This window comes from Cupressus sempervirens, chromosome 8, assembly GCF_028749045.1.
Source record: "Cupressus sempervirens isolate cs-2001-9-10 chromosome 8, ASM2874904v1, whole genome shotgun sequence".
Taxonomy (NCBI): Eukaryota; Viridiplantae; Streptophyta; class Pinopsida; order Cupressales; family Cupressaceae; genus Cupressus; species Cupressus sempervirens.
Genome location: NC_143125.1, coordinates 662,361,996 through 662,386,651, shown reverse-complemented (window position 1 = coordinate 662,386,651; position 24,656 = coordinate 662,361,996). Strand labels below are relative to the sequence as shown.

The following is a 24,656-nucleotide window of genomic DNA, read 5'->3' as shown; positions in this document are numbered from 1 at the left end:
CTAAACTATGAGTTTCAACATTAACTTGATTGGTCTATTTAGACCCATTAATTATTGTCACAAGCTTTTAAATATAACTATATAAGGATTGAGTTAGGAAATATATAGGTTAACTTTATATAACTATAAACTACAACACAAAGGTTGCACTAGGATATTACAGTATTGTAAATATACAAAACCACCTGATTTGCCCGAGTGGGTGTATGATGGCGAAGCGCTATATTAGGTGAGTAAAGCTCACTAGTGGTTATAGGAATACAACTATACCAAAAAAATTAACAACTAGAAGTACATATTCATTCAAGTGACTAGTTCAAGGGTCTTGATCCCATGGATACGAGTATGTAGGTAGCCTAGCAGGAAAAGTATTCTTCTAGTGTGTAGACACCTTGGACATAGTTAGGTAGCACTTAACTATTTTAAGACATTATATATTAACTCAAAATGGCATTACCTCTAAACCATGTAAAATATTTTGAAGTGGTTCTCAACCTTGAAACACTCTTATAAGCAATGGCGAAGCAAATGCAGATGCAATACATATATTACTATTATTTATGTATATGTATATATGTATCTATGTATGTATGTATACATGTAGATACATATATACATGTGTGTGTGTATATACAAGCCATAATCCAATTAAATGGGTCTAGTTGCTGATTAGCTAGGTTGATTACAAATTCTTGTGGAATTATCATTAGATTAGGTACAATAAAATGAACAATCAACTATTCCTAGCTAGCAGGATCAAATACAATTTTGTAAGGTGATAAAATTGCAAATGAAGATGCATCACTTGAATGCTATGCATGAAGCATATTCCCCAATTTATAACAAATGGTTTGATATAAAGGATCCATATGCTAGGCCAACAATGGAAGCCACTGATATAACTAAGCATGTATTGATACACTCTCCTTGTGAGGATCCCAAGTATCTACTATTGTTGTTAATTTGGGCATAACTATATGATCTAGACTGTTAACAAAACTCCTCACACGTCTCTAGAATATGTACCATAGGTTCAGGGTCCCTTAGCTCCTAGGAATTTGTAGTAGCTATTCTCACTACTGGAAGAATAACTTCAATGAAGAGTTGAGTGTAAGGAGTTGAAACAAGTTCTACTTCTATGTAAATTCCACAATCATGAGGCTCATTCCCTTGCAAAAGCCTCTACCATAATGACATTACCTCTAAACTAGAAAAGGATGTTGAAGTGATTCCCAACCTTGAAGCACTCTTATAAGCAATGTCAAAGCAAATGCAGATGTAATACATTATGTATGTATGTATGTATGTATGTATGTATGTATGTATGTATGTATGTGTGTGTATATATATAAGCCATACCCCAATTAAATGGGTCTACTTCCTAATTAGCTAGGTTGATTACAAATTGATTATGTAAAATAAAATGAATAATCTATTGTTCCCATCTAGTAGGATCAAATGCAGTTTTCCAAGGTGATAAAATTGCATATGCAGATGCATCACTTGAATGCCACACATGAAGAACATTATTCAATTTATAACTAATGGTTTGATATAAAATCTCCATACACTAGCCCAACAATAGAAGTCAAGGATGTACATAACCATGCCTATATTGGCACACTCTCCCTATGAGGATCCCAAGTATCTACTACTGCTATTAATTTGGGTATCACTATATGATCTAGAATGGTATGAAAACTTCTCCCATTTCTCTAGAAAATGTATCATAGGTTCAGTCTCCCTTGCCTCTTAGGAATTTGTAGTAGCTATTCTCACTATTTGAAGAATAAATTTAGTGAAGAGTTGAGTATGAGGAGTTAAAGAAGCAAGTTCTACTTCTGTGTCAAAGCCATAATCACAAGGCTCATTCCCTTGCAAAAGCCTCTGCCACAATGACATTACCTCTAAACCATGCAAAGGATGTTGAAGTGGTTCCCAACCTTGAAACACTCTTATAAGCAATGTCAAAGAAAATTTAGATGCAATACATATATTACTATTATTTATGTATGTCTATATGTATGTACATATATATACAAGCGATAAACTAGTTAAATTTGTCTACTTGTTGATTAACTAGGTTGATTACAAGTCCCTATAGAACTATCATCAGATTAGGTACAATAAAATGAACAATCAACTATTCCTAGCTAGCAGGAACAAATATAGTTTTCCAAGGTGATAAAATTGCATAAAAAAATGTATCACTTGAATGCTAGGCATGAAGTGTATTCCCTAATTTATAACAAATGGTTTGATATAAAGACTCCATACATTGGCCCAACAATGAAAGTCAAGGATGTAACCATGCATGTATTGGCACACTCTCCCAGTGAGGATCCCAAGTATCTATTGTTGCTACTATAATTACAAAGCAAATGCAAATGCAATAAATGGATTATTATAGGCCATATGGAAGATTGTGTAAAATAAACAAAAAAGAAAAGAAAATATTACATTAATCATTCCCCATTTGTTTTACATAAATTCCATAATCATGAGGCTCATTCCCTTGTATGTATGTATGTATGTATGTATGTATGTGTGTATGTATGTATGTTTGTATGTATATATATATATATATATATATATATATATATATATATATATATATATATATATATATATATATATATATATATATATATATATATATATATATATATATATCCCATTAGCTTTGCATTATGTATGTGCAAAATTTTGAGGTAAGTCACTTAGCATGGGTTGAGTATTTTTATTATTTTATTATTTTATTATTTAGATGCCGGAATATGTATGCTGCTAGATCAATTATTTTTTTGTGCTAAGATGTAATAAGAACCTTAAAAAAGATCTCTCTCTATAAATACATAGATACATACATGTATATGTATGTGTGCATATATGTATGTATGCATGTTTGCATGTATGTATATGTATGCACATATGTATGTATGTATATATGCATGCATATATCAGTGGAGATCTAGGATTTTGTTGCTGTGCCCTTGTGATCATTGCATTTCATTGCCATGCCCTTGTGATATCTGTATCTTATTGTTGTGTCCTTGTGATCTCTGCATCACATTCATTTTACTGTACCTAATCTAATGATAGTTTTATAGGAATTTGTAATTAGCCTAGCTAATCAACAACTAGACCAAGTGGGTTATGGCTTATTTATTTCTAAAAATATTTTCTACGATATGTTTCTATAAAATTTCTTGCGAACTCTACCCATCTTTCCTAGTCTGCATTATTTTTGAGGAGGATCTTGAGGTAAGTCACTTAGCACCTTAAAAAGGATCTCTCTGTATAAATACATACATACATACATACATATATGTGTGTATATATGTATGTGTATGTATCTATGAATGTATGTATATATATGTATTCATATATATGTATGTTTGCATGTGCCCTTGTGACCACTGTATTTTGTTGCCATGCCCTTGTGATCTATGTATCTTGTTGGCATGCCCTTGTGATATGTATGTATGTATGTATGTATGTATATATACATATATATATGTATATATAAATACATATACACATATGTGTGTGGCTATGTATGTATCTATATATATAAAGAAAGAGATCTTGCACAATAGAAAAACAATAAAACTCACTCAACACATAGCATTGCCATAAAGGTGATGGCAACTTCTATTGGTAAGTATATTCCTCTTTTTCTCTCTCATTTTTCATGTGTTTATTTTGCTTGAATGATAATTTCTGAGGGGACATTTTGTAATATTGGATTCATTTTATGAAGGAGGTGATGAGGATATTCTTAGATGTACCTGTGTTAGATATATGGGAATTAGTAAAAAATTATGATGAATTTCTTGTGAGCAATGAAGATGGACTTCCTCTGAGAGTAGTAGGAGGTGATGAGGACATTCCAGATACTTCAAAGATTGATCCATTCTTAAAGATTTTAGATGTTAATGGTGATTTTAGATGTTGTGTGTGTGTGTGTGTGGGGGGGGGGGGGGGGGGTGTGCACATGAGCTTCCACCTTCATGTGGTTGGCCCTGCTTAGTAGAGAATATTAAACTATTCTCTAAACTGAGTGAAGCTCAACATTAACCTTATATGATTGCATGACAACTAACTTTTTTAATCTCTTTGTTTCAAGCAATGCAAAAGGAGGGCATAGTTTAATATGCAATCTCAATTCATATGCATACAACATTAGGTGTAGCTAAAAAATGCAATAGGTTTGCATTTTTTCTTAGAGGTCTTTAATTAGGTATTTTAAGTTATAGACCATCATGAACATTTTCTTGGGCATAACACCTAGAGTTCTAATGTTCATGTTGGTCTATAATTTTAAAAACTTAATAGACCTATTAAATACATGTAATTAAAATGCATTTTTTAGCTATGCCTATTGTTCATGCATATAGAATTCAACTCCAGTCATTTTTGATTTAGAGTGGCATATTCTTATTTTGGATGCGATGGAAAAATGACATGCACCAAAAGATGTGAAAATAATTTAACTCTTGTAGGTTTAGAACCTTTTTTGTACTTTAAAGGTTGATCCTTTCTTAAAGATTTTAGATGTTAATGGGGAATTTAGATGTGGGGGGTGGGGGTGGTGGTGGGGAAAATGAGCTTCCACCTTTACCTAGTTGTCCATGATTAGTAGAGATTATTAAACTATTCTCAAAACCAAGTGAAGCTCAACGTTAACCTATGATTGTATGACAACTAACTATGTGAATCTATTGATTTTAGGCAATGCAAAAGGATGTCATAGTTCAATATGCAATCTCAATTCATATGCATACAACATCACATGGAGCTGAAAAAACCCAAGAAGTTTGCATTTTTGTTGGAGGTTTGCATAAGCCTATTAAATAAATGTAAATATGGTGGGTTTTTTCAAATCCTTCTATTGTCCATGCCTATAGAGCACATCTTCACATGTATTCTTGATTCAGAGTGGCATAGTCTTATTTTGGATGCAACAATAAAATGACATGCACTAGAAGATAGGAAAATGATGTCACTTTTCTAGGTCTAGAGCCTTTTTTGTACTTTAAAGAATGATCTTTTCTTAAAGATTTTAGATGTTAATGGGGAATTTAGATGTTTGGGGGGAGTGTCACCAAAGGAGCTTCCACCTTGACGTGGTTGGCCCTGATTAGTAGAGAATATTAAACTATTCTTGAAACCAAGTGAAGCTCAATATTAACCTATGGTTGCATCACAACTAACTAAAAATAGTAAAATTAATATTATATTAGAGAGATGCATATTATAGATTAGATTGTGCCATATTTTTGCATCAATGTTTGACATATAGATTTTGATCATGTTTAGTTGTTTCAAGAAGATTAGACAGTTACTGAGAAATCATCAAAATTTGTCTCATGGACAGAAAGGAGAGTTAACCCATAACCAACGATGGTTAAGGTCTGATGTGATGGTTTAAGAAAATAATGGAACTAAAATAGTGTAGGCATATTAGCTTGAAGTTCCCTGGCCTTGCCCAACCACATTTAAAAAGGGATCTTAACTCATGCAGCTAGGATTCATTTGCAACTATTTTTTTAAAATAATTTAATAAGTCATCACAATTGCGATAACTTGTTTCAATGAATAATAGTCACACTAGTAACATTATTAGTAAATCCCCATCACAATCACAAAAAACTATGCCAATTGGTAACTGTCACTTCCATAGCATGCCTATTACACAGTCATCGCAATTGTGACAAATAGCTTTGACAACTAGCCATCAGTCCAACAATCGACTGGAAGCTTATACCATTGTAACTATGATGGTCTACTATTGCATGTGAGAGGGAAAGAAGATAAACTCTTGCCCTTGCATGTTCCAAGTTATGAAACCTTTATCTATCGTAGTTGTAATGAAAACCCTTGCCATCGTAATTTGTGACAACAAAAGTACGATGCCTATTCGACAGGAGCCAATTTATGAAGCTATCACTTAGGCGACGGGTGGTTGTCACAATTCAGGTCCAAATGTATTAGTGTAGGTAAGTTTATTGGATCTTGTCCCAATATTGAGGAATCATGGACCTATGTTAAAATAAAGTGGTTTTTGAAAGGCCATGTAGAGACATAGGTACTTCCCAAAGGTTTTTTGTCTCTTGAATTTTCTAACGAAGAGGATTGTAGTCAATATCCTTTGTGGGGGACATTGGATAATTGGAAAGATGGTCTTGTCTTTTCAAAGATTCTGCCCCAAAATGGAACTTTGAGGATAACATTTTTTGCCTCTATCTCAATTTGGGTTTGTCTTGTCTCCTTGGGTTACCTTTGGAGTTTTATAATCAAGTGGTTTTCAAAGGTATTGCAACTTGTTTTGGTTAAATTTTGGATGTTGATCAGGGTATTACAACTATATCTAGGCTTATTTATTTTTGTATCTATGTCAATATTCATAGACTAGAGAATCTACTATCTACTATCTTGATCAATTCAAAGTAGGGTTTCTTCAAACAAGAGGTGGAATTTTGAAACCCTTCCCTTTGCCTATTTTATTTATAATAAGACAAGTCTAGGCTAAACAATGTCCTAAAAAAGTGAAGAAGACCTCTTAGACTCATCCATCTCAAGGATAGAGGAAGGAATGTATTTTCAAATAGGACCCTCCACTCCAGATTGATGTTGTGGAGGAGGACAAGAGTCAAGGAAATCTTAATATTCATGTTTCAATAAAGGAGGTGATTGTGGAAGCCTCACTTTCTATCCCTAATCTTTCTATTGGAATGAAGCGACATTGTCCTCACAAATTTGATTCCTTGTAGACCTAAGTGGTAGCTAACACCTTTAATTCAAATTTAAGAAGACTAGTATATTTTTAACCTAGAATGTAGATCTTCTAGAAGACTAGTTTCCTCTCATAGATGGGGGTGAAATGTAGTTTCCAAGGAAGTTTTTTTGGGGGAAGTTAATTGTAAGTTCAGGCCCCAAGGTAGTAGATGTGGTTGAAATGGTGGTGGCCACATTCCAAAGGGATTGATAAATTTTTTCTAATTGGTGCTTCCTAGATCTTATGTCCCTAGTCTAGAGATTGTTGTCAACCTAGTGGAGCTAGGGGTTTAGCCCCACGAGTCTTCTATTTTGATAGAATTCATTTCTTAGTCCCGTGATACCTATTTTACCTAGGAGGATTAGGAGCTAGAATATTTGGTTCAACATAAATCTCTTTTCTCTTGCTTTGATTAACCCCGACAATTTGTGAATCATAGAAGGAAAGTCAAGCATTAACTACTTGTAATTTTGAACAATGTGACTTGTAACCTCATCAAGTCAGATGTGGGAGGTAATAAATATGGGTCTAGCAAGAAGAATAAGGAGGCTCTATAGTCTTCCAATAAAAAATAATTGTAGATGGAAAATAGAGTACCATCCAAGCGATCTACTCCCCTAGTTATAAATGAAGATTATTTCATGGAGCATAAGGAGATTGAATTCCCCTCATAAGAAAGATGTTCCAAGAAATGTGATTCACGACGATAAAATGGATGTTCTATTAATCCAAGAAACTAAGATGTCTTAAGACAAAGTTGAAGGCCTTTCTCTCTTCAAGAATGGAAAAGTTGTAGGGTGTGATTTTGAAGGAGCCTTGGGTGGTGTGATTGTCTTCTAGGATAACATTTTTATCCAACATGAGGTGCTTTTGGCTGAAAATAATATTATTTGTATTAATTTTCCCATATTAAAAACAACTTCTCTGGGATTCTTTCTAATGTATATTCTCCTAACTCCAAGAATGGGAGGTTGTTTTTTTGGAAAAGATTGGGGGCTTTTTAGAAGTTTTTTAATGAATTTCTATTGCTAGCTATGGATAAATTTAACCCCCCCTTGAATAATAATGACAAATTGGGGGGCATTTCTACCCAAGTTCATTTGGATGGTAGGTTGGATTTTATGGATTTTATTAACCTTCATGCCCTTTTGGATGTGGATCTTTGAGGATTCTCTTATGTACATAGTCCAACCATAGGAAGGGAAAGCATATATTATTCAAGTAAGATGGGGTAGAGATCTTATCTTGGGAAATTTTCTTCATATATTCCAATTTCCCCTATGCTCCATTACCAAGATTAGGTTTGATTACTTCCCAATTTTTTTTGTTGGCTGACACTTTGGTGGTCAATCATAATTTTCCTTTTAGGTTTGAAAGGATGTGGCTAGAACATCCTTCTTTTGATTTTCTTGTCATAGACTGGTGAAAAGTGCAGATTGAAGGATTTGTTGTGTTGAAGATAGCTAAAAAACTAAGTCATATTGAAAATAAAGTCAAAGTTTGGAATAAGAAGAATTTTGGGGATATTTTCTTTAAAAATTATGTTACTAAAATTGGTCATGATGAATTTCAAAAATCTATTCAGAAGGATGGGTATGTTCTGGATTATATTTTAAGGAAAACCAGTTGTTGGTGAAGTATCATGATATAGTGACCAAAGAAGAGCTTTATTGAAGACAAATATCTAGACCTCTTTAGCTAAAGGTTGGAGATTTAAAAAATCTTAGTATTAATAAAATGTATGCATTGGGGCATGAATTTTAATAATGAGTTTACCTATATCAACGTAAGACATTGAAATAAAAAAGTTCTCACATTTTATAGATGGTTTTCACTTTGAGTTTTTATTTGGGATTTTCTCTGTTAATAAAAAGTTGCACTTAGAGTTTATCTGGCATTGGATAAATTTGTAGAGGTTTAACCATGGATGGATATTTGACGAGGAGGGAGTTGGGGAACTAAGAACATTAGAAAAAAGAACATGAAGTTTTGGAGAAGTTGGATAAAGATGGTCTATCGCTATGTATGACCAAAATGAAAGATGAAAAGGTGAAATTTACTATAGCTTTCATCAATAGTTGGGATGCGGGCACAATCACTCTTGTAGTGTGAAAAATCAAATTGGATATCGATATGATGGTGATAACATGTATTAATAGTAAAGCTATGATATTCTACTACAACAAAGAAATTTATGAAGATGCAATTACTAAATTTCTTAAGGTTGAGGATGGGGCTTTAGTTAGAGGGGGGGTGTTTGTGGTGGCTTCTTATATTAAAATATTATGGAAACTAGTTCTTGAAGTAGTAATTCAGTATGTTACTTATGATGGGAGGTATGATAGGGCTCGTAGCTATCATTTTGTCTTTGTTTCCCTTTCTACCTATTATGTTCGTTGGCTCATAGCATCAAAGAGATTAAGGAGAAAATCAATAAACCCATTCTTCATGAAGGGTTGATACAGTTAATATTTGAATTTATGATGGATCATGTAAAGGAATCTCTTTGGTTTCCTATCCTTGTTAAAAAAGAGAAAGGTCCTAAAACCCTAGCTAGTAGTAAAGGTAAAGGAAATGTATTGATGGCAGAGCTGAGAGAGGTGAAAATGGAGTCAGTTAAAAGAATTAAAAAGAATGTCAACTATAAGGAAATAGAGTCAAATTTGGATGAATTTGGTGAGGATAATGCTACAAGTATGGAAATGCATGAGGAAGATAAGACTGATTTCTTTGGTGGGTTAGTGGAAATTTTTTTTTGGCCACCAAGTACTTGTGTTTCTCCTATATCTTTTCATTATATAGAGATGAAGGCTAGTTTCTAGGAAAAGGGGGATATGGGAGGCATAAATTTGGAAACTGGTGAAGAAGAAGAGGAAATTAAAAATGTGGTGACAATGGAAGAAGAAGATGATTATGATAAAGAGGCCCTTTTTTATAAACTATATGAGGATAATGTTACTCAAGATGTGTACATTAAGACTAAGAAATCCCCTCTCAAATCTTCCTTTGAGAGTTTGAGGAGAAGATTGACAAGAATAGAGAGAGGTAGTTTCATATTGATAATACTATGAGTGTGGAAGAGGTCCATCTCAAATTAATATAGGAAGACCCAAATGGTGCTAACATCCAACCTCTACTTGTAGTGCTCCAAAAGACATAAGTGATTCTATGTACACTTTCAAAATGGAGCATTAGACTTTCAAATCCATTAAAAACCTCAATATCAATTATAGAGCCCTGAATGCTAAAATGGAGGAAATTGAGAACAAATTGAATGAAGAGGAAAGCAATGGTAATGTTGGTAATTATGTGGAGGAGAAGGTTCAAGGTTTGGTGGATAGAATTGAGAATTTCTAGAAAGAAATACTTCCACTCTAATCATAAATTACTGGAAATTGTTGGAAACCTCAGCGGAAATTATAGAAAAAATTATTGGAAATGTGGATATGTAGGTGGACAATAATATGGATTTGGACTTGGATAAGACTAATGACATGGAAGAGACTTTAGGTAAGAAGAACACCAAATTTGCTACCAAAAAGCTGAAGGACAAGACTAAGGAACAAATTAAAGAGGATGTCAAAGAAGTGGCTAAGAAGATTAAGGAATAGAAGGAGGAGATGGCATTGGAGCCAACATAATGTTTGTTTGATTTTTTGTCCTTTGGTTTTTCAGTTTTTTGGTGTTTACTAACATATTTAGATGTTTGGTTTTTCGTGTTGGTTTCTGTTTGTGTCTTTTATTTGATTTTTGTTACTCCTAAATTGTTTGGGGGTGTTGGCTTTCATTCCAACACTATTATCTATGTTGAACTTTAAATCTTATTTTGTAAATAATTTTGGGGTTTCGAGTCCTTTGTAAAAACTTGTTTTAACTCTTAATCGAAAAAAATTAAATTCAAATTTTGTTCAACTTGTATAAGAAGTCAAAATGGGTTTTGGTATATTTTTTCTTCATAATTTTAATGTTGTCTCACTCTTGATGTGACACATAACTTATATTTATCAATCTATCTATAGAGCAAGTCAAGCTTAACAAAGGTGGTTATGAAACTTGTAATATATGGCAAACCAAAATCTGATTTGATGCAAGAAAGAAAACCCAGCTACATAAATATAAACATGAATCTTATTTGATGTAGACTATGGCTAGAGTTAATAGAGATAGGAGATTAAAAATAGCATCCCAAAAATTCTTATGTAAGTCTTGATAAGGATAATACCAAATCTGATTGTTAAAGAACTATCAGATTGTAGAGAACTCAATCACAACCTAGTCAAGATGAGGAAAAATTAGATTTTCTTCTTTCCTTTTGGTGGTCAATAAGTAAGTCTTCAATTGATGGTGGGAGAAATTAGATATAATTCCAATAGCTATCAAATTTGACTATGTGGTTACAAGTTTTTTTTTAGGATGGATGATGGCATGTCCAAAATGTTGTGGGCCTTTAGTGAAGCCTTTATTGGTGGTTTGGAAGCATGTGCCTATTTCCTCTTCTTCACTAAAAATAGGTGTTTAGCTTAACACTTGATAGATGGTTTTTTCCTTCTAATCAATAGTTCCAAAATGAAGACTTGTAGATGGAAAAAAAATTGGGGGATCGAGGGGTTAATAAATGTATGACTTCTATTTAGTGGTGTTGTATTTTACTAGGAAATGGGGTTGTGAATTGTATATCTGCTATCCAAAAGCATTGTAAGGGGTCTTTAAAATTTAAGGGACCTTTTTCCTATTAAATCTTAAGTTTTTAGGTGGGTAGTGATTGAGTTTGATGTAGTTTGCAAAAGTACGGGTAGCTAGGTTCTAGAGGAGTTCATGAAATATCTAGATTATTATGGGTTTTTTTTTGAAAAATTATGTATTTCTCTTATTTATATACGAATGTCATCTTAGACAAGAGGGTGTCTAGGGTTAAAGACAAAAAGGTAATTTTTGATGTTAGTGTTATTAGTACATAAAACCTAAATATTTCACCTCTGTCCTCTTGGAGCATTGATGTAAGTGTTTTTGGGATCTTTCTTTGGGGCTCACAATGATTTGTACTCTCCCAGAATACATCCACTACTTCTTTTCTCTAGAAGCCTTTTTTGAACTAGTTTTTATTAATATAAATATAAATTTTTGCCAAATTTTTTTTAACCATTTCGATTCTTTTAGGAGGAAATTAAATAAAGAGAAATATCTTGTATGCAAAATTTTGAGTATTCAAATTTTTAAAATTAGAAATTAGTTTCAAATGGTTATATACTTAATTTTTTATTTATGATCTAATAAACTTATTCATTTTGTAGGTCTCTCAACTACCATTCTAATGTCTAGATAAAAATGAAAATTTCAAGATAAGAAACACTAGTTGTTAACATCTTACTAAAGTATGATTTTCAAGCTAATCAAAGAAAATATCCATTTCAACTAAAAATAATTTAAAACAACAATTATTCATAAGTATAATGTTCCAAAATAGACAAATGTTTCATAGTGATATTTGTTACTTACATATATTAATTTTGACTTGATATTAACAAAATAAATTCAAATTTTGTTCAATGCATATTAAAAGTCAGAGTGAATTTTGTTGTATTTGGCAATGAAGGAAAGACATTTTTTTCTTTCTCATTACCACCTTTTGATCCCCACAATCTTGCACCTACCCATGCAATTGATCTTTATTTTTTTCTGAAGAGAAATTAAAGTTGGAATAATAACTCACAAGATTCATGCATGTACAGTAGAGTATATGATCATAACATGTGAATAAAAAAGACACTTTAGTGAATATCTTAAATACTTTCACAAATCCAAAAGATACTAATAAATGTTTTTCATGTAGGGAGCCCATAGGCCTTTCCTCTCTTGCACTTGATTCAATTTATTTCTATAGCATGTTTCTCTCTTGCTTCTATAGCATATTATTCAATTTGTGAATCTCAAGAGGGAGAGTGCTCAAATTGGTGATATTAACCTTGCAATAATATGACTAAGCATTGCAAATGTAATATTTTTGTCATTTATTATTACATGGGATGCCAAGAAGTGAATATTTCTTGTAGGGTATTTTTTAGTGGTAAATATTTGTAAGTTTGCACATTGTAGAAAATTTTTGTTAGTAATTTAGCTAATAATTTAAGATTTAATGCAACCTAAATCACCACATTTTTATCAAATTTAGTTTTAAATACATAAAATTGCTCAATAATTTATTTTATTAAAAAAATTTAAACTCAAAGATTCGCCACAATAGATTCATGATTAGTGTAACGCCCTGCCAAGGGATACAAAAGAATTAACCTAAAGTTTTACTAAGTTTTTAAAACATATATATTTTTGAAACAAGAAAGATAAATCACTCACATCAAACACATAGTAGCGGAAGCATAACATACAATCAACTAAAAGCATACATAACAAGTTACATTTCTTAAGGATCCCATGATGTTGAATCACATTTAAATTTAACTAATGCTAAGTCTATGAATTATCACATCCACATGAAAGAATAATTAGAAAGTCCAATGTCCATAATATACATTTGTTCTGAATGCCTCTTCACAAATGAAATTTAGAATGCTCAATCATCCACTGTACATGTCACAGGGTATGAAAGGCCTAAAAGAATATACATATGTAAAAAAAGAAATACAATATCCTCTTTGGATCTATGATACAAGTACAATAAAATAAATGAAACTAATAACATATATGATACATCCATACATCATAAAAGATATATACATCCAACATAAAACACAACTAAGTACACAGTTCCTCCCAACCATCAATAGCATCATAAGACCATCGTGGACCCTAGCCATCCCTCGTGCCTAACATTCCAAGCCACTGATCAGATCATTGATACTATCGTAATAGGGACATCACTACTAAAACATGCTACAACATACACACAAAGAAATCTAACATGCTAGAATAAAGCATAAGATGATCTTACAAGGTAGATAACATCACCTATCACATGCTAATCATCAATATAAGGAAATGAGTCAATAAATAACATCATCTAAACATGATAAACAAGCATCCCAAGAAGCTCCAACCCCAGTGACTACGAACATATCTTAATGGTAAGAGTAAAAAGCACTACCACCCGAATGTGTGGAACCTAAATGGCCCACTCCCACCATGTTGAGGAGATAGTCTCAAGTCCCAAATAGGATATTAAATCACATAACACAAATACTCTATAAGTCCAGGAAATTTTAAAAGTATACTAACTAAAAGGTTCCAATACATAGATAGACATCTAGACCCAGAGGCACACAAAGGCACATAGGAAATCTACTATGTAAGCGGAAAAGTGTCATCACACGAATCATGCTCGGGGTTACCTGAGTAGTCCCTTAGGACTCTCGAGTCCCTAGTGATCCCACTGTGGCCACTAGTATCCTCTCATACTGACAAGGCATACTATGGAATGCAAGGTCGTAACCAAGTGTTCTCTCTACTCCCATTCTAGTCTGTACTAGCACTTGAGGCATGGGTGAGAACACATAAAGACTCTTATTAAGTTCATTTTATTCCCATTTAGTGTAATGTTTTCACTTATTAATAAAAATTACAATGGGTTATCCCCAAAGCCACTTAGGGCCTCCATCCCCCATTGCAAGCCACTTCTCGATGCTACATATAGATAACCTACGCTAAGCTCATGAAATAAAAAATTAAAGAATCATATAAAATCACCTCAATCCTATACAAGTGACTGAAAAATATCAAAAGATAATCCACAATATTCACATCACTTCTCCAGGAGAAATTGAGAAGCATCAAATGATAAATCACAATATCCATCAGTTCTCAACGAGCAACTAAAAAGCATCAAAGACAAATCACAGTAACCATCAATTCTTAATGAGCAACCGAAAAGCATCCCAAAACAATACTGATCGAAGACTCCAAAATGGTCAAGTCAAACATGTCACATCATGACATCATCAAGAAAAAATCACTCAAAACACCTCAGTCCTCTCAAAGCGACTAGAAAGTAAATCAAATATAACTAATCGAGGACTCAAAAATGGTTAAGTCAGGTATCTCATAAACATACATCTCAGCTTCACACAAGGAAACTGGAAAGCAATAACAATCAATAATCCACACACATCATAAAGCATGCCATCGCATTACCATGGTTGGGTTTAAAAGATCAAGATCAACATTAGCATGACATCACAAACACATAACCCCCCAACCTCTGGTAACAACCTAAGATTGGCCAAACTAAATCAACCCAAAAAAACCCAAACATAAACATCACACAGAAGACAAGGTGTAAGTTTGCATGTTTTGGTTTGTTTTCGAAATCACATGGTTAAGTTATATATGAGGTTTCAATTTTTGTTTCAAAGTATATTTCAAGTGCATAAGATTCTCAGTTTAATCTACAAGTCAACCCATTTATTTATTCAACTCAAATATATAAAATTACCCCCATTATTAAAATCAATTTCTTTAAAATAAACTAAGGGTAAACATTTATTAAAATAATCCTTATTGATTCTAAATAAACTAATTAACTAATTTCATTAAAACTAGATTTATTATTAATAATAAGACCCCCTTCGAACATCTCATTAATTATTAAATATTAATAATTAATATCAATAATAATATTTAAGTAAATTTGAAACATCACTAATAATTGTCATCATTAATTAAACTTAATTAATATTAAATTAAATTCAATAAATATAAAAAATACTACCTTTTCATTCATTAATATTATATTTTAAAAATAAAATAAATAAATATTAAATAAATTTATTAATAAATAATAATTTTAATCAACAAATATTAATTTAAAAGTAGTAATAAATAATTATAAAACAATTATAAAAATTATTAATTTTTTTTAAAATTAATTACAAACTCAAAATAACATTAAAAATATTTAATAATACACTCACATAAAAGTGAGTCCTCACGGTTTAATTAATTCAGGCATTGTATACAATAGTCGCTGGTTATTAAACAAGCCATGCGATTTAAAATCGTAGCAGCCCCACACATGTATGCACAGCTTGAATAGTCACCATTGAAGGTAAGGGGGTAGGGGGTGGGTAAAACCTACCCCTCCCCAAATGTTATTTTTATTTATTTATTATTAATAGTTAATAATATTTAAATTACATAAGCTTGTTCAATAATATTTTTTTAAATATGAGTTTGTTTAGTTAAAACAAATCCCCCTCCACAATAATAAAATTTTAATATATTTTTTTAAATAACATTTATAATTTTAGTCTAATAGGAAAAATACATTTAACCAATCAAATTTTGAATTAAAAAATTTCTTTTATTTCAAACCCTTCTCGGATTAATTACAATTTCCTTTTTACCTATGGATGAGTTTTTTCGAATCGATCTATTTTCCTTTGATCTTTTTGCACATAGAAGGAATCAACATGCATATAAGGATTTTTCAAAAAAAATCACAAGATTGAAGGATTCGTTGCAATGAAATACAATCAATCAAATTCATAGTCATGAAGAAGACAAAATTCATTTAAGTAACATAATTATCTGTGCCATTTGCAACATAAGAATCTACTCGGATCCTAATGCTAAAATTGCAATGCCCAAAAGATTTGTGAGAGAATTTGTTTCTATACAAGAACTTCTCTCTAACAACAAAATTTTCTTTACAAATTTCACATCCAAATTTGTTTTCCTCGAAAGTGAACCCTCAATTGGTGATAAGGAGTTCTCTCCTCAAAATGGGGCACTAATTGTGCGTTCACCCAAGAGAACTCCTTGCTCACAAAACTCGACTCTAAATAAACTTTCATTTATCTTTTCAATGCACGTTCATTAAATTATGAAATAATTTTGTTTAATTTACCACGTGACTTTTCTTTCAATTAATTTAATAATTCTCAATCTCATGCACACACTTTATGCAATTAAAATATCTTTATTAAATTCACCTATTTTATCTTTTAATTGATTTCTTATATTTTCATCGCATGCATAAATTATGTGAACTTAAATTTTTTTCATAAATTAATATATTTTCACTTTTTAATTTATTTTCGAAACTTAATTAATAAAATATTTATTAACTTAAATAATAATAATATTTAGCATTTATTTAAAAATGCACTCTAAATATATTATTATTAAATTAAATAAATGCCATTACGTTCCAAATTTATACTTATAACTTTTATCTTCAAATTTAATTCTTTTTATTTAATTAATTTCTTAATTAATTAAATATAATTAAATATTAAAATGTAATAATAAATTTTCATTAAATTAAATCATTATTTTAATCTTTTCATTAGACTTAATTAATAGGAAATTCATCCAAGACTCATAAAACAACATACGAAAACCCATCATAGAAAAACACATACAAAGTCAAACTACAGGGTTGTAATCATGAATTAACGTCATTCAATGCATTCTAAGGGTACACGACTCAGATACTTGTCCTAATGATCAATTAGGACAAATGGCTAGGGGTATAGGATTTGAACTTAAGAATTTATCTCCCCCCTCTTACCATTGAGATAATGCGATAGGGTACACTCATCCTGGCAATTCAGGGAAGTCGATACCCGATACTTGCAACCTACATAAAATCCACGCATGTAAAACACAATTTTCTAAGCTAAATGGGCAATGGCAAGAAGTGGTGCATTGTGTAGATCCTGACTAGCAGGTGACTACGAATCCATTCCTTAACCACATCAGAGAGGCCATACATAAAGAAAACAAACATGCACAGCATATATATGTAGTATGGGGTAAGATCCATAAGAAAACACATATGATAAACATCTAAGTAATCACCATCAATAACTGAAAATGCTGTAATAACATCATGCATATCTAGAGTACCAAGTAATCTCATCATATATCAATTGAATGTAAAACCATATCTAATAATCTGAAAGTAATGCTACTAAACATAAACATGAAACTAGCCTAAAAGAGTTTGGCAATGATAGCAGAAATGCGAACTAGGGGTAGGCATTACAATTAGATTGATTCACCTAAATATTATATATTAGCAAAGAAATTAAGACTAATTCACCAATAATTATCCTAATTATTAGTTACTTTAGGGATATATTAACAATATTTAGTTTTCACTATTGATTTAAAATATATTGTAATTATGCTCTTAATTTGCATCGATAAAACATGTTCAAATTGTATTTGTAATATTCCATGACAATTAGTGAACTTCCTAAGAGATTCACCAATAATTTTTTTCAAAACAATGAAAGATTCGCCAATAATTTATATTCTGGAGGGGTTTTCTTAAAGTTTACCCCGATTTCTTGAAATATTTATACTATTTCTTAAGCACTAGAAATATTATTTGTAAGGTGACATTCATTGAAATGCTTAAGTCCATGATGACACCTTTAAGCACTTTATATAAAGTGAATGACAATTTCCCTATATTTAGAAATGTAAGAATCATCTATGGAATTATGAGAGGCATAACAAGACATCTTTGTTTATTTGTGAAAAGTGAGTAATATTTAATAGAAAAAAAGAAGAAATTATTTAACTTTTACTAGTTACTTTTGTCTTTTATTAAAATTGTACATTTAAGTTTATTAGAAAAATAATAGAAGTTCTAAAATGATGCTTATAATTCCAAGACACATTGAAATATTTTTTATACACATTGAAATATTTTTTATATATAGACTATGTAGCTTATGAATTGAGTTTATTGTAGTGGAAATCATTTATTATTTTCTTTATTAACTTTGTCTATAAAATGAAGCTTAGAAAAGAAGAACATGTTTTGGAAGGTATAAAAATAATAAAATACTCTAAAGATTTGAATTCTTTTACAATATTAATTCAAACTTTAATTCTTTTGAAGTGTGATATTTCTTTCCTACAAGAAGGAAGAGTTTCTCCCTATATATTGTAAATCACATTACATCTCTTTAAATATTGTTTCTCCTAAAAAATAATAAAATACTTGAATCTGTAGAAATATCAGTTTGATTAAAGAGATGGTTCACCAAAGATTTCCAATACTTCATAATCTACCGAAGCCAAACGACAAAATGTAACTTCAATCTCCGTCATAATAGACAAGGTGCTTGAACATGTCCCATGTCAACCCTCCGACTTTGTAGTTGCAGTTTGAATATTGTAGATTTTTCTTCTTCCCAAAAGAAGATCTTCTTCATAGCATCTCTAGAAGTAATGTTTTCAGAGGGTTTCATAACAATTGCCTTCTAGTTTTCTAAGCAATGTTCTCAAAATTATCTTCTCCCTGTTAACTCAAATTTAGGACGGTTAGTGAGAATGTGAAAAAACATTAGCTCACTTGAATTGAACATTATCAAGTAACTTATGCGACATGCAGTCACTCACTTTCAATGATCGAATTGTATGAGATTCAATTGATCCTCCCCATAACCTCATACGATCCTCGGCTTGAGCAGCCTGCACTACAAGCACAAAAATTATTAACCACAATAATAGTTAAATAATGGTCCCAACATCCTCTCAAGAGATATGATACTTCACAAAAATTATTAACCACAATAATAGTTAAATAATGGTCCCAACATCCTCTAAAGAGATATGATACTTCACCTCTCTATTCCAGTTGATGAAATATGTGATTAATAATAAAATGGCAGTCTGGAGGGCTGTTCCACAAATCATGCCAGTCCAAACGCCCTATTTCAACGGACAAATTAAAAAAAAATTTAAAAAGAAAAAAATGTAAACGAAAACTTTAATAGTTTATAATATCAGTCAACTTTTATTTGTGTCTGTATATGATGATTGTAATAGAGAACCATCCCATATTACTTAGAAGAAAAACCCAACTGTACTGCGAACTTGAACATGCTATAATAGAAAGACAATACAGGACAATTGAAATTTGCATTCTAAATTGAAATCAGTTATACCTTGGCTCCAAGGTTGAGCTTATATCCCATAAGAAGTCCAAGGGGTAATCCAATAACATAATAGCTCCCTATGTTTACATAGGCTATCAGAGCTTGCCAACCTCCACCTACTGCCACACCTGAGTTATTCGTAAAAAATAAATGAAAAAGCTTAGAAAGATATGATACAACAGAGTGAACCCATGGAAAGAAAGCATTATCAGATTTCATGACTAGTAGAGCCATGTAAATTAAGTGTGAATTGGTACCTGCACTCTACCTGATAGCACTTGTTGTACACTATTCAAAACCATTGTTACGCCAAGTAACATTGCCATATTGGACACTGTTTCTCTGACAACTTTACTACTTGTGAATAGTACTGCAAAATCATTTCTGGTTGTAAAAATGATGGCCATAAATATAAGCCCAATTGATAATGCTGTTACAACCACGACCACAACTGAAAATTTTGCAGCTTTAGGACGACCAGCTCCAAGTTCATTCGATACTCTCACACTGCATAGATTAAATGAAAACTAAAAATTACTTCTAAGTTTACTAAAGATAACGATGCAACCCCCATTAAAAAGCGAACAAATATTTTATTTGTTAGTCTCTGCATACTTTGGTTATAGGGTCTAGTGTTGGACGAATGAGTTGCATTACAAAAGAATCCAAAACGAATAATATGATATACTATGAAAAAAAATCATACCTAATGGCAGCATTGAAACCGACGAAGATCATGGTTTCCCATCCATTCAAACTCATGCTGTAAATAGAACAGAGTAAACTGTCAAATGGAGAACATTTAACTACTTATTGTAACAGATTACAGGTTTAAACAACCATATACACCATGCGGCGCCCAATTTACGAACAAACCATTTAACCTATGAAATGCCTAGATCTGAGTTGCATGTAAGATCAGATTCTTGAAACAGACTTGTGGGGGAACTCCTTACCAGATAGATAGCGCATCAACTTCAATTGTTGCGTTTTTTAAATTACCCGTCATAATAATAAGTGACATCATATACCAGATCTCCAAACTGAAAATGCCAAAAAAAAATGCAAATGAATATGATTAATAAAGATTGTTTCGCTTCGTTTGAGATGTTGCTATTTTAATATTCTAATTAGGGTTTAGACCAGAAATTGAGTTCAGAACAGAAAATAACAAAACCTATTCTGCTACTAACCAGAGCATAACACCTGAAGCCACTGAAAGTCGAAGAAAAGCCCATAGATCATGAAAAGCATGCCAGGAGAATCCTTTCCAAGCATCTTGGCAAAAGTAAACAATATACAAAAGCTGACTAATATCGATAATGTACCATGATATGTTTGATGTAATAGCTGCTCCAACTAACCCTAAACCCACTTCAAAGATTAATAACCAACTCAGAAACACATGAAATATCAATACAGCCAAGGCAATCCAAGCCATGGGCATGACTTTTCTCTGTGCCAGAAGAAACTTTTGCATTGGGAAACCTAATGCATATGCAAACAGTTTTGGTAGCATCCAAAGGGCATATTCTCCTGATAGATCAGCTACATCATCCCCCTGCCCTAGTAGCTTCAGGATTGGAGTTGCAAATATGTAAATAGAACTCAATAGCACTGCTGTACCAAGTAATATTAACCATGAACGCTGCAAATACACTCCAAGCATTTGACGATTTCCTGCTCCAACAGCCTGACCACATAGGGTTTCCAATGCACTGCCCATTCCCAGCTGCATACAAAGTCAAACCAGTTATGATTTTTTCACGGTGGTATGATTTTGAGCATTGTAACAAGCTCATAGATGGACTCTACTATACTGAACTAAGTAGATTTTTTTATTAAGAAAATAATACATGGATGGAATTGAGTCACTATTGATAAAACAAGAGTGATTAAAACTTTAATCTTTCAAGGTGAAGAAAAAAACGAAAGTTCTGCTTATTTTTCATATTTTTCATAAATTGTGTTATTCTAGTAATAAATAAAACTTATAAGTTTACTAGAGTTGCTTTTGGTTCCGACCATCATGGCTTCTACGGAGTTGCTTGGAATTTTTATCGTCTCCCCAAAGAGTATGGAAGCGTTGACCTTCTCTCCACATAGAAGAAAGGCCTCGCTCTTTGTGCAAGATGGATTATTTGTGCCATCAATGGAGATGAAGTTGGAAGATTTTGGTTTGGCATTGCATTTCTTCTAGCTCCCTGTTAATAGGCTTGCATGGAAGGGGATTGGTTTTCAAACCCTTCTCATCATGCGAGAACCCATGCACATACAAGGCTCTTTTGTTATCAAGAACATATGGAAAGCTTGGAAAGTTGTCAAGCCTTGATTTTGTTGGTCTGGTGATGGGTTCTATGATGGACTCTTTTTGAACCAACATAACATTTGGTGGTCTCCTATGTTTTCCATCTAGGGTATTCCTCTAGCCAAGACTCAGGGTGCTAGTGCTCTGCATTTTTTCAAATAAAGCATGAAAATTCCTAAAGATCTTTTCTCAAGGGTCTTTATGAGTCTCAGATCCTAGGAAGATATGTAAGTCCAGTTCTGTCTTGCCTGTTCAAATTGAAAAACTTTTGATTTGTTGCTTTCTGCAATTCCGGATCACTTAATCTACAAGGTGGGAATTCAGTCTATTCGACCTTGGTGGGCTAACTGGAAGTGGTATCCTACAACTCCCTTCACCAATTACAAGTCAAGTTTGGGATATTGATGGCTTTCTCCCCATCTATCGATGGTGGATACCCTCAACCAGCTGTGGCATTTGCAGTCTTCCCTTTCTTAGTGGAAAAAGTGCTTTGACACTATTTGGAGTGCCATTATAGAACCCAAGATTGCACATTTTTCTTAGTGCCTCCTAACTTTTCAAGGTCTTCTTCTTGGGCCTTGGCTTAAGCATATTGGGGTTCTAGATCCTCGGTGTCTATTTTGCAAGCAACTAGAGTTTTTCTTGCATATTTTTTGGTTCTGTAGATGTGCTCAAAATTATTACCAGTAGATTCATGATTTCTATAAGCCGTTTTAGCTTAACCCTTTTCTTGGCATATGGTTATTTTGGGTGATTCCCTTGGGTTCCTTAGAAAATTTACCCAGATCTAACATACTTTCAAGATGGAGATTTTGTTCACTCTGTGAAAAGATAGAAATGTTATTCTTTTCACTCACAGTTTTCTACATAAATGTTTCTATGTACACTAAAGTGTGCATTTGTAATAATCTAATGATGTAGATTCAAGTGCAAGCCAACAAGGTGGCTCTGGAGGTGGTCCACCTTCAAGAGCTTCTCAATCATTGGGGTAATGCCCCTTGTACGGTTGTCAGAGTGCCTCCTGATGCTTTGGTTGATACTATGTTGCAAGGGGCACAACTCTTCTGGCCACTGCTCACATACGCCATGCTCACAAACTTATCACCATCACTCTCCTAGTGGTGATGGTGGTTGACATCACCGCTCGGTTTCCCCACCTTGTGGTGGTACAGGCTAGTCGTTGGACCTAGTGGCTCCCCCCTGGTGCTTGTTTCTAGAAAATGGCCCTTTCACTTGGAATTGGCCATCTCACCTCTATGGCCTAAATACCAAAGATGCTGATTAGGCCTCTAATGATGCTACTAATGGTTGGACTATTCCTAGCTCGCCTACTAATCCCAGAGATGAGTAGGAATTTCATGATCAGGATAAACCACCATCCTCAACTGGCAGTGCTTTAGCTGCCTACAGATTGCTTCTTATATGATTTTTTTGATGAATAGATGTTGATTACGACTTTGGTCATGTAACTTTCACGGAAGTATATAATTTATTAATAGAAGATAACTATTCATTAAAAAAATGAAGTATACTATTTATAAATTGTCTAAATAAGAATTATTCTAACCACTTCAAAGACAACTCACACAAATTCAATTACTACTCCACATTTTCCAAGAAACAATGCTTAATGTAATTTTTAAAGCTTCACCTTTATTTATAATTATTATAATCTCCTAAATGTACTTACTCTGCTCTCACTCAGACGAAGAATGTACAGTAAGGAAGGAAGGATGAAGGATGATTGTGCTTAATATGCAAGAGGAAGATCGTCAATGGTAAATAGCTGTGCATGGAAATAGAACTCATCTCTTTCCTACTCTACAAGGCTTTAGAATATTCAAACATAGTACCCCACTACTTTAGAGTGTTACAAAATCTACAAACAACTGCCTTTCCAATATCCATTCACCAATCAACAACTATAAAAGACCCAAAAATATTTTTAAAACACGTACATTTTTCTTGTATATCAGCAAAACGAATGTTGCATTAGGCAAAGAAAGATTCAACCGACCAAGAGTCCAAAAGACAGGGATCCAATGACATTGCCTTGAATCGCCACAGCTGCCAACTCAACATTACCCAAGTGACCTGCACAAATTGTCGTGATTAACATCATTGAGTATGAGCAGACTCTGGTAAAAATGGCAGGCCCTGCAACTCTCCACAGTTTCTTCGACTCCCTCAAACTTTCTTTCATCAACTGTTTGAAACTAACAATATTCTGCAAGTCTGATAAACTGATATTCTCTCTGTCACTAATTTCATGATTAGCAATATCATTATTTTCCTCGTCTTGCTTCAACAATGGTGAAATAAGACCATCAGCCATGTTTACAAGCAGAGAGAACTATGCAACTTCATTCATGTTCTTATTTAAGGTGTATTATTTATCTATGGTCTTCGCTTTGAATGACAGGTGAACGTTAGTATAGATCTACGTGAAAGTTGAGTTGGCCAAGTATATATAAAACATTATCATACTCACAATTCCATACAAACGCCACAGTTTCCAAAGACTTCCAAAACCAAAGATATTTACGGCACATCTATAAATATAAATATTATTTTAAGCAAATAAATTTCCTCCTGATAAGATGCTCGCCTATTGTTCGTACATTCCGTCACTCTTACGCTAAGAAATAAGGAAAAATAT

General features: G+C 32.6%; 1 protein-coding gene across 1 annotated transcript; it reads right to left on the bottom strand.

Annotated features, from left to right (window-relative positions):
* Positions 1-19,019: 19,019 nt before the first annotated feature.
* On the bottom strand, positions 19,020-24,332 carry LOC149544195 (protein DETOXIFICATION 35-like). The gene is made up of 9 exons (XM_089795931.1): positions 24,015-24,332; positions 20,883-21,421; positions 20,646-20,732; positions 20,396-20,452; positions 19,958-20,196; positions 19,699-19,817; positions 19,376-19,462; positions 19,151-19,222; positions 19,020-19,049 (listed from the first exon to the last, which is right to left on the bottom strand). Exons 1-9 carry the CDS (start codon positions 24,330-24,332, stop codon positions 19,020-19,022), a joined length of 1,548 nt encoding a protein of 515 aa, XP_089652057.1.
* Between the last annotated feature and the right edge of the window lie 324 nt (positions 24,333-24,656).

Excerpts from the sequence above, each read along its gene's own strand:
- LOC149544195 (XM_089795931.1), bottom strand. The coding sequence starts at position 24,332 with ATGGCTGATGGTCTTATTTCACCATTGTTGAAGCAAGACGAGGAAAAT. Across the intron at positions 19,463-19,698 it reads AGCTCAACCTTGGAGCCAAG|GGCGTTTGGACTGGCATGAT; the intron begins GTATAACTGATT and ends CCGTTGAAATAG. Across the intron at positions 19,050-19,150 it reads ATACAATTCGATCATTGAAA|GGAGAAGATAATTTTGAGAA; the intron begins GTGAGTGACTGC and ends TTGAGTTAACAG.